The sequence below is a fragment of the Elephas maximus genome, chromosome 3 (assembly GCF_024166365.1).
Source record: "Elephas maximus indicus isolate mEleMax1 chromosome 3, mEleMax1 primary haplotype, whole genome shotgun sequence".
Lineage (NCBI taxonomy): Eukaryota > Metazoa > Chordata > Mammalia > Proboscidea > Elephantidae > Elephas > Elephas maximus.
In genome coordinates this window covers 64,112,025-64,123,319 of record NC_064821.1, presented here as the reverse complement: position 1 = coordinate 64,123,319, position 11,295 = coordinate 64,112,025, and the positions used below count along the sequence as shown (strand labels likewise).

Sequence of the window (11,295 nt, the reverse complement as noted above, 5' to 3'; positions counted from 1 at the left end):
GGAGCAAACTTATAAGACATGTCTCATATATACCAAAATAAATAAATAAATGAAAGTAACTCTGAGCACTTGGGACTGGTACTGGTCTAAGCCTTCTCCAAGTACTAATCCATTTAACCCTCTGAGGGTTATTATCACTGCCTCTCTGATACAGATGAGGAAAGTGAGGTGGAGATTAATAACCCCGCTCAGGGTAACAGAGCTAGCGGACAGCAGGGCTGGGAAGCAAATCCAGGCAATTTGTCTCAAAGACCACCCTTTTATTCACTCCACTTATACTGCCCCTCAACAACTCAGAATTCTCATTTCAAAGGAAAATGGAGCCTGAACAGTTAAGCCAAGATTTAATCCCAAGGGCCACACCAGAGCCTGTGATACCCTACCAGCATATCAGTACTGATAAAATCCTTAGTGACGAACAGGATCACCAGAGGGGAGCCTCCTAGAACATGGCAAGCACTGCACCCCACCTAACTTCAAACCCCAACCCCAACCATACCCGCCGCCTCCCTAACATCAGTTTACATGAAAGGCACACTGCCGCACCACAGCACGTCAACCAGGGTGTGGGGAGCACGGGCAACGCTACACATCGCGGACTCCATCTGCCAGGCAACACTGGCCTCCAGTCAGGACGACAGGGTTTGGTTACCCGCTATTCCCATCGAAGCTTTAAGTGGCTTGATGTCCAAGGACTTCAACATGGCCAGGCTCCTCTCACAGAACACACAACAGTAACGTACATTTCACTGAAAATTTTTTATTGGCGTTTTGCATAGAAACGGAAATTTATTTGCCAGGAAGGATGATGCCATCATACTGAAAGAGAAGAGATTTTATTTTTTTCAGAATAGGCGGCAATGGCAAAGACTGCAGCAATGGCTAACATTTGAGAGTTAAAACCTGATACGCAGAACTCTGGCTCTAAACCCCACACCCCTTTTGGACCAAACAGGAAGCTGGCTTGTTTTAAAATTCCAACACTGTGCTCAACCTCTGTATCTTCAGAAAAGGGGGCACCTTTTAAAGCCATATTCCTCCCCTTCCAGCTACCCACATTCATTTGGACAGCAGAAAACTTAGTTCTGGGTGTTTTTTTCCAACCACCAGCCCTGGAAGCTCCCATATACCAAAGTGCCCAAATATTCCATTTTTTAAAAAAAGCTACCCGCCAAATGGTGCTATATTCTGCACCCCCAAATCCCAACTCCATTCACCACCACCACAGACCACCGCCTCACTTGATAAATCAGCTTTACCTTCTGCTGGAACCAGCGCATGGCCTCCTCTTTGCTGATTCTGTGTTTGGCCCCAATGCAGCCTGTCCTGCGCTTCTTGTCTGCGATGCTGAAACCTGGCCTACCCAGCACCTGTCCCAGGAATAACCAACAGTCACCTAGCTAGCTCAAGTCAAGAGCGGACAGACAAGACTCACACACTGGAGAGATGTTCGAGAGTCACCTGCAGCCCAATGAATTCTGGAGCAAGACCCATGCTCGTAATTGCCTGGCAGAACTGCTCTCAGCATCCCAGACAACACACCACCACGCTACAGGTTCACTCTGGAGGCTGGAACTTTCAGCACCCTCCCCCTTCCTACCTAAACTTCCAATGGTAAAGATCCTCCACCACTGCTTCCCCAACCTCCAAAGCACTTTCTAAAAAAATAACGTCAAAAAAAAAAAAAAAAAAAAAAAAAACCCAAAACTTACTACAACATGTATATTGTAAAAAAAACTTCAAAAATTCTGAGACGCATAAAGAAACAAAGTCAAACTTTCCCCATTCTGGTTCAGCTCAAAAATGTTTTCCAAACTTTTGCCACCCCCAAACTCCCTATCATCATCCTATCTCATTACTATTTTAGTTGTATGGTTGGACCAAAATGCTGCTAACACAAATGGTCATCTCCACATTTAAAAATCCCCATCCCGAGCAAACAGCCACGTCACCCAAAACTCTTGTCTGTATCATCTGGGCAGATGTCACCCCATCCTTGGATCTACTGGGCGGGCTGGGAAAGAGCAGCCCCAGAGCAGCGAGCAGCTAACCCATGCGCCAAAAGTAGCACCAACACTCTCTCTCAAAAATTTTCCAATTCAGTGCCTGGATTGAACACTTTCTTCCTTCCACCTTTAGGCCATGTTGGTGCTCACTAGATGCTAGACTGTAAGCTTCCTGACAGCAGGGATCCTGTCTATCTCGTTTACTACTGTATCCCTATGCCTGCCACACAGGACGCACACCTTCCCAAAAGAGGAGAACAGACAAGCAGACAATACTCAAAGCTTCAACCCCAGACCTGAACATCAAGAGAGCACATACAAAATAAAGCAGCAGTAGATTGCTCTCTGCAAAGACCAAGAGCAGAGAAGATTAAATATTCATACCACATAGAAGTCCAGGCCGTAGATACCAATGCTAGGGTCATATTTGATCCCCAGATCGATGTGTTCTTGGATCCCAAAACCAAAGTTTCCAGTATCTGAGAAGTTATTTTTTCTCAACTCATACTCCCGCACCTGAGAAGAAAACGCAGTAATGACATTCATCAGCATCAACTCCTCAAAAGATAATTCGCTCAGCCTGCAACACTCAGCACCCCCATCAAAGAAAAACTTGGCTGGGAACGAAACCTCTCCCTGACACCAAATGACATCCCAATTCTACAGATTCTGTGGAGCTTTCCCAATTGCCAAAGAGCAGGGAAAACCCCAGGGAAAGCAATGGCAACACAACAATGCCCAGTACCTTTTAAGCCACCAAAGAACAGAATGTATTTTAAAACTGCTGGGTGCAGAAAAAGCCCTTTAGAAGCTTCAAAAACATTAGTAGTAATTACTACCACCGTAATTAAATACTCTTTGCAATCATTAGGGAATCAGTCTCACCTTTAGACCTTTCTCCAAGATTTCCTCTGCTTTGGCCCCACGAACTGTGCAGTGGACGGCAATTTTTTCATTTCTCCTAATGCCAAAGGACCTGACGGTGTATCTAGCTGCAGGCAAAAGGGAACAAGCAGCGAGGTGTTGTCATAATCCCAGGCACTTGCTTCTTCCCAAAACATCATCTCCGTAACTCAAATGAGATACTAAGAATCCATCTACACACTTAAGCGGTGGTAGTCTAACTAGTTCCACCTACATCTGTTAATTGATTTCATCTACAACACAGAAAACAGATTCTCGAAGTCACCCAACCACAATTCAAACAATTAAAAACTTGAAACCATATTAAAGACTCAGGAAGGTCAAGGTCACAACCAGAATAAGCCAAACAGGCCACCTAGAAAGGAAAACAGTCCTTGTGTTCTTAAGAAAACAAAACACCCATAATAGCTACTGTTAAAATCTTATTGTGCTGTTATCCCCACTTTACAGATGAGGTTCTGAGATTAACAAACTTGCGTAAAGTCACACAGGTGGTAGGCTAATTTTGAACCCAGACACTTTAATCAATCTTTATTCTAAGTCAATAACACTTTAAAAACAAAGTAACAATAGTTAACACCTCCATTTCCCTTGGTATGTAGAAGGCACTTCACACATACCAACTCATTTTGTCCTTCACAACTTTATACTTCAGACACACCCACCCCATGTGAGAGACCTGCAGTCCATAAGGTTTTCAATGGCTGTAATCTTACAGGAAGATGGCCAGGCCTTTCTTCCACAGTGCTGCTGGATGGAAATGAACCACAACCTTGCCAGCTTTTCAGTTAATAGCCAATCTCAAACTATATGCACCACCCAGGGACTGCACGCCCTGGGTGGAAAATCTCTACCTGGGATAGTTTTAGCTTCATCTCTGCTCATATAAAATCAAGTATTCTGACACCAAATCCTATCTTCAAAGGAAGATACTCCTCATGTAGTTCATATACTTCACGCTTTTTAGAAATTATGCCAACTGTCACCTTCAAACTGGGCACGAAGCTGGCCTGACAGCAGGTGAGTTAAGAAACAACTTGGTGTAATAACATTACTCACCTTTAGAGAACACAGGGGTCTGGCCTGTGAGCTGCTCCAACACCTTGGCTGCCCGGGTCAGCCTGTCTCCACTCTCCCCCACACAGATGTTGAGGCAGAGCTTGCGGATGCGAAGCTCCCGCATGGGGTTCTCTTTCTCACCTTGATCCTGCTGCAACGGGCAAGCGCAGCAGTCAACACACTTACAAGCCCAACACAGTTGCAAACTTAGTATCTTTATTACTCTTTCCATTTTCACAGCATGTTTCTGTTCATCTCAAATTGCAACAAAAGCCCTAAGTGTTTCACCGTGTTTGTAACAGACGCATTAAAAAAATACAACTCGAGACCTTGCATCTTCCTCCGGCCACGTAACGGGTGATCTGAGACCGAGGTACCGAGCGTTAAGTTAACCACCGAGGATGAACCTCAAAGGGCTCAAGGTGCAGCCTGTGGAAGAGCGCCCCCATTACAGGGCTGATTAGAGAATAAAGCTTAATTGCTGAGAAAACAGGAAACACGTGGTTATGCGACGTTCCCCCCACCCCATTCCACAGTCCTGCTCGCTGGCTACGGCCGAAGGCTGACGCCCCAAACAGAGGAACCAACTGACGGTTCCTGACCCCGGGAAACAGCCCCAAGCCCCTGAGACCGGGGACGGGCCCGGAGCCCGAGTCCTGGGCCGCCCCATTCGGCCAGGCCGGCCCTCTAAGCCCTCCGGGAGCTTGCCCGGAGCCCGCTGCTAGGAGGATGCGAGGGGAGGGGACCGGCTTCGCACCCGCGCCGCTCCGCCAGTTTCGGCCTGGCCGGCATTGCGGGCTCCGTTCTCCTCGGGCCACGGACAGGGCAGCCCACGAGGCCTCAGCCAGCCGCGGATGGAGGCGGATGAAGTAAGCAAACCCTAAACCTCAGCTACTCACCGCCATGATGGAGAACAGGAAAAGAGAGCGAGGTTTCCGGCCCTGGGCCTTATGGGCCAGGAGGCGGGCTCTTTTCCCAAGCAAACCAGAGAGATGAGAGAGAGGAAGAGAGGCGTGCCTCCTGCAGCTCGGCATCGGCTTCCCCCTCGTGGCCACTGCTGGCAACAGCAGGCGACGCCGGCTGACGTTTTCCGAGGATAGTTTTTAAAGCTCTCTGAACTAGCGTTTTTTTGAGCTTCCGGACCCCGTTGACACCTTTCTTCTCATACACTATCAAGACCTGGTGCTTCTTGCGGGATAAAACTGCCAAAAAAAAAAAAAAACCCGTTGCCGTCGAGTTGATTCCGACTCATAGCGACCCTGTAGGACAGAGTAGAAAGGCACCGTAGTGTTTCCCAGGGGCAGCTGGTGGATTCGAACTGATTACCTTTTGCTTAGCAGCCGAGGTCTTCACCACTGCGCCACCAGGGCTCCAAATGAAATGGAACTGCAAGGCTGTATTAAATCAGTTCTCCAAACTGTGAAGCAAATAAAGAATTTGTACTGTAACAATGTAAACAAATCAAATTTTTACAAATAGAGTGGTGGCTTAAGAGTCCTGAGCTGTGAAGACAGACAGGTAGGAGCCTGTCTTGGCCACGTAATACCTATGTGGCCTTGGGCTGGTTACTAATTAGACCTCACTCAGCCTCAGTTTACCTCAGCTGTAAAACAGGCAGTAGTACCTATAGCTCATGAAGTTGTCAAATGAGGTATGATCCAGCAATCCCAATTCTAGGTATACAGAGTCAGAAGAAGTGAAGGCAGGAATGCAAACAGAAACCTGTACACCTGTGTTCATGGCAGCACTTTTCACAATAGCCAAAAGGTGGAAACAACCAAAACAGGCGAATGAACAAACAAAATGTGGTCTATACGTGCATTGGAATATTATGCAGTCATAAAGAGAAATGAAGTTCTGATGCATATCACAGTATGGATGAACCTTGAAAACATTGTACTGAGCAAAATAAGGCAGTTGCAAAATGAGAAATATTGTATGTCTCACTTACATGAAATAAGCAAATATGTAGAAGCCAAAGATTATTAATGGTTACCACGGGTGGGAGGAAGGAGAAAAGGGGCAGGTTTGTTCGGGGGACGTTGGGTTTGTGTTAATGTGGTAGAGTAGTTTGGAAAAGGAGAGTGATAATCACCATTATTATGTTACATTGTTACAAGATGAAAATACAATCAATGTCATTGAATTGTAAATGTGGAAGATGTTGTATTGGTGAATGTGCTGGTGTGTATATTTTCACCAGAAAAAAAAATTAAATGAGACAATTGTGTAAAGCAAATAGTAAACCCACAATAAGTGGTGAATTTGTTATTAATAAAGAATTATATCCAAGTAAACCTCTCTCCCTGCCTCCCTGCCCCCAAATGTTAGTCAGGGTATATAATTGAGAGAAGGTATTCCTGTAGGCACAAAAATGACTTACAACTTGATCTGACATACAAGGACTCCAGCCCCAGACAACAGGTAATAGGGCTCCCTGGTCCATCCTCAATCCTCATGCGTGTACCCAATGCAGAGTCAGTATCCATGCCCTAGGCAAAAGCTGGCCTTAGCCAGTTCCCTTAACTGGAGCAAATGGGAAAAAGAGAACACAGAGAGCTTTGGAGGAATAGGAGCTGAGCCCCTTTCTTCTGCCATAGTTCCCTTTTCTCATCCCGTAGAGGAAGCAGAAGCCCCTACTCTTTTCTTGTTTCACCCAAGTGACAAGAGGACACTTGTGAGAAGCTGGGCTGATGGAGGAAAGCAAAGACAAAGGGCCCCTCCTTTGAGCCCACTCCATCAAGCATCCACCGGCCAGCTCAGAGCTGTGGCCTCAGCCAGAACTTTGAGTGGAACACGGAGGGGTTTCAAAACTTGGACTAAAAATACAAGGCAACTGAATGAAATGCATGGTCCCGAATTTTCTTTAGCTATAAAGCATGTACCCCCACATATCTGTCAGTTTGTCATTCTGTGGGGGCTTGAGTGTTGCTATGATTCTGGAAGCTACGTCACCGGTATTCAAATACCAGCAGGGTCACCTATGGTGGACATTTTCAGTCATGCTTCCAGACTAAGACAGACTAGGAAGAAGAACCTGGAGGTCTGCTTCTGAAAAAAATGTGAAAACCTTATGAAAAGCAGTGGAACACTGACTGATATAGAGCTGGAAGACAAGCCCCTCAGGTTGGAAGGCACTCAAAATATGACTGGGAAGAGCTGCCTCCTTACAGTAGAGCTGACCTTAATGACATGGATGGAGTCATGCTTTGAGAGCCTTCATTTGCTGATGTGGCACGACTCAAAATGAGAAGAAACAGTTGCAAACATTCATTGATAATAGGAACTTGGAATGTATGAAGTATGAATCTAGGAAAACTGGATATCATCAGAAATGAAACAGAACGCATAAAGATCAATATCCTAGACATTAGTGAGCTGAAATGGACTGGTACTGGCCATTTTGAATCACACAATCATATAGTCTACTTTGCTGGTAACGACAACTTGCAAAGGAATGGTATTGCACTCATTGTCAAAAAGAACATTTCAAGATCTATCCTGAAGTACAACACTGTCAGTGACAGGATAATATCCATACGCCTACAAGGAAGATGGGTTAATACAACTATTGCTGAAATTCATACACCAACCACTGAGGCCAAAGAGTTTTGCCAACCTCTGCAGTCTGAAATTAATCGAACATGCAATCAGGATGCATTGATAATTACTGGTGATTGGAATGCAGAAGTTGAAAACTAAGAAGGAGGATTGGTAGTTGGAAAATACGGCCTTGGTAATACAAATGATACCAGAGATTGCATTATAGAATTTTGCAAGACCAATGACTTCTTCATTGCAAATACCTTTTTTCAACAACGTAAACAGAGACTATACACGTGGACCTCACCAGATGGAATACATAGGCTTCAAATCAACTACATCTGTGGAAAGAGACAGTGGAAAAGCTCAATACCATCGGTCAGAACACAGCCAGGGGCTGACTATGGAACAGATCATCAATTACTCCTTTGCAAGTTCAAGTTGAAGCTGAAGAAAATTAGAACAAGTTGACAAGAGCCAAAGTACAACCTTGAGTATATCTCACCTGAATTTAGAGACCCTTTCAAGGATAGGTTGGACACATTGAAAACTAATGGCTGAAGACCACATGAATTGTGGAATGACATCAAGGGCATCATACCTGAAGAAAGCAAGAGCTCATTAAAGAGACAGGAAAGAAAGAAAAGACTAAAATGGATGTCAGAAGAGACTCTGATACTTGCTCTTGAATATCAAGTAGCTAAAGTGAAAGGAAGAAATGATGAAGTAAAATAGTGAACAGAAGACTTCAAAAAGCAGCTCAAGAAGACAAAGTCAAGTATAACAATGACATGTAAAAAGACCTGGAGATAGAAAACCAAAATGGAAGAACACACTCAGCATTTCTCAAGCTGAGAGAACTGAAGAAAAAATTCAAGCCTCATGTCACAATACTGAAGGATTCTACAGGGAAAATATTAAATGACACAGGAAGCATCAAAAGAAAATGGAAGGCATAAACAGAATCACTGTACCAAAAAGAATTGGTCGATGTTCAACCATTTCAGGAGATAGCATATGATCAGGAACTGATGGTACTGAAGGAAGAAGTCCAAGCTGCACTGAAGGCATTGGTGAAAAACAAGGCTCCAGGAATTGACCGAATACCAATTGAGATGCTTCAACAAACCGTTGCAGGGCTGGAAGTGCTCACTCATCTATTCCAAGAATTTTGGAAAACTGCTACCTGGCCAACTGACTGGAAGAGATCCATATCTATGCCTATTCCCAAGAAAGGTGATCCAATTGAATGTGGGAAATTATTGAACAGTATCATTAATATCACACACAAGTAAAATTTTGCTGAAGATCATTCAAAAACGGCAGCAGCAGTATATTGACAGGGAACTGCCAGAAATTCAAGCCAGTTTCAGCAGAGCACATGGCACAAGGGATATTGCTGATGTGAGATGGAACCTGGCTGAAAGCAGAGAATACCAGAAAGATGTTTACCTGTGTTTTATTTACTATGCGAAGGCATTCGACTGTGCGAATCATAACAAATTATAGATAATACTGTGAAGAATGGGAATTCCGGAACACTTAATTGTGCTCATGAGGAACCTGTACATAGACTAAGAGGCAGTTGTTCGAGCAGAACAGGGGGATACTGAGTGGTTTAAAGTCAGGAAAGGTGTGTGTCAGGGTTGTATCCTTTCACCATACTTATTCTTTCTGTATGCTGAGCAAATAATCCGAGAAGCTGTGCTATATGAAGAAGGATGGGGCATCAGGATTGGAGGAAGACTTATTAACAACCTGTGTTATCCAGATGATACAACTTTGCTTGCTGAAAGTAAAGAGGACTTGAAGCACTTACTGCTGAAAATCAAGGTCTATGGCCTTCAGTATGGATTATACATCAACATAAAGAAAACAAAAATCCTCATAACTGGACCAATAAGCAACATCCTGATAAATGGACAAAAGATTGAAGTTGTCAAGAATTTCATTTACTTGGATCCATAATCAATGCCCATGGAAGCAGCAGTCAAGCAGTGAAAAGACACATTGCATTGGGCAAATCTGCTGCAAAAGACCTCTTTAAAGTGTTCAAAAGCAAAGATATCACCTCGAAGACTAAGGTGCGCCTGACTCAAGCCATAGCATTTTCAATTACCTCATATGCACGCAACAGCTGGACAATGAATAAGGAAGACCAAGGGAAGAAATGACACCTTTGAATTATGGCGTTGATGAATAATATTGAATATACCATGGGCTGCCAAAAGAACTAACAAATCTATGTTGGAAGTAGAGCCAGAACGCTCTCTAGAAGCAAGGAGGGCAAGATTTTGTCTCACATACTTTGGACATGTTATCAGGAGGGATCAGTCCCTGGAGAAGGACATCATGCTTAATAAAGTAGAGGGTCAGCGAAAAAGAGGAAGACCCTCAATGAGATGGATTGATACAATGGCTGCAACAATGGGCTCAAGCATAACAACGATTATAAGGATGGTGTTAAGACTGGACAGTGTTTCATTCTATTGTACATGGAGTTGCTATGAGTCAGAACTGACTTGACGGTACCTAACAACAACAACAACATAAAGCACATGCAGCCACCATCCGTCTGTCAGTGGAGGCTTGCATGTTGCTATGATGTTGGACAGGTTTCAGTGGCGCTTCCTGACTATGTCAGACTAGGAAGAAAGACAGGGCGATCTACTTCCAAAAGTTAGCCATGAAAACCCAATGCAGCAAAATGGTCCGAACTGCAAACAGTCATGGAGGTGGTGCAGGATTGAGCAGTGTCTCATTCCATCATGCATGGGGTCACCAGCAACCAGGGGTTTACTTAATGGCAGCTAACAACAACATAAAGCACGTTAGTGGGAACTGGCAAAATCTGAAAAAGGCCTGTAGATTTCAGTATTGTATCCATGTTAATTTCTTGTTTCTGATGATCAAACCTTGGTTGTGTAAGAGAATGTTCTCGTGTTTAAGAAATAAACATACAGTATTTGGGCTAAATGGGGCATCAGGTTTACAATTTACCCACAAATGGTTCAGAAAATATATAGAAAGAGAGAGGGGATAGGAAAAAGCAAGTGGGGTAAATTTATGATTGGGGAATCGGGGTGAAATATATATGAAAATGGACTGTTCTTGAAGCTTCCCTGTAAGTCTGAAATTGTCAAAATAAAGAAAAAAACTTGAGGGAAGCATATACCTGGGAAGATATAAAACAGGGCTCATTCTCCCAAGAATTTGTTCCTTTCCTCCTCCTTGTCCCTCCCAACTTTTCTTCAAATGAACTAGCTCTCACCTGGCTCCAGTACCCACACCGTGCTAATGAGAGTAGCTAACGAACAGCTAATGGTGTGCACAGCAGGTATCAGCTCACTCGATCTTCAATAACCCTATGGAGGCAGATACTATTTGGAATGGTTGATGCTATGTGTCAACTTGGCTAGGCTATGATTCTCAGTGTAATCACCTTCCATTTTGTGATCTGATGTGAGCAGCCAATCCTTTTAAAGGGAGTTTTCTTGGGGGTGGGTTCTGCCTCCAGAAATGGATGTTCTGGCAAAGCTGGCTTGCCTTCTGCCCTCTGCCCTCTATAGTTGCCTGACCTCCACTTTTTGGGATGTGTCATGGATTTAATTGTGTCCCCCCGTAATCCGTGTCAACTTCACTAGGCCATGGTTCCAAGTATTGTGTGACTGTCCACGATTTTGTCATCTGATATGATTTTCCTATGTGTTATAAATCCTACCACTATGATGTTAATGAGACAGGATTAGAGGCAGTTATGTTA

The 11,295-nt window shown here is 44.1% G+C and overlaps 1 protein-coding gene across 1 annotated transcript; it reads right to left on the bottom strand.

The window, feature by feature from the left end:
* Positions 1-740: 740 nt before the first annotated feature.
* On the bottom strand, positions 741-4,973 carry RPL11 (ribosomal protein L11). The gene is made up of 6 exons (XM_049878245.1): positions 4,889-4,973; positions 3,990-4,140; positions 2,892-2,998; positions 2,391-2,522; positions 1,260-1,370; positions 741-819 (listed from the first exon to the last, which is right to left on the bottom strand). Exons 1-6 carry the CDS (start codon positions 4,892-4,894, stop codon positions 790-792), a joined length of 537 nt encoding a protein of 178 aa, XP_049734202.1. The 5' UTR covers positions 4,895-4,973; the 3' UTR covers positions 741-789.
* Between the last annotated feature and the right edge of the window lie 6,322 nt (positions 4,974-11,295).

Excerpts from the sequence above, each read along its gene's own strand:
- RPL11 (XM_049878245.1), bottom strand. Across the intron at positions 2,999-3,989 it reads GACCCCTGTGTTCTCTAAAG|CTAGATACACCGTCAGGTCC; the intron begins GTGAGTAATGTT and ends TTTTGCCTGCAG. Across the intron at positions 1,371-2,390 it reads ACGGCCTGGACTTCTATGTG|GTGCTGGGTAGGCCAGGTTT; the intron begins GTATGAATATTT and ends TTCCTGGGACAG.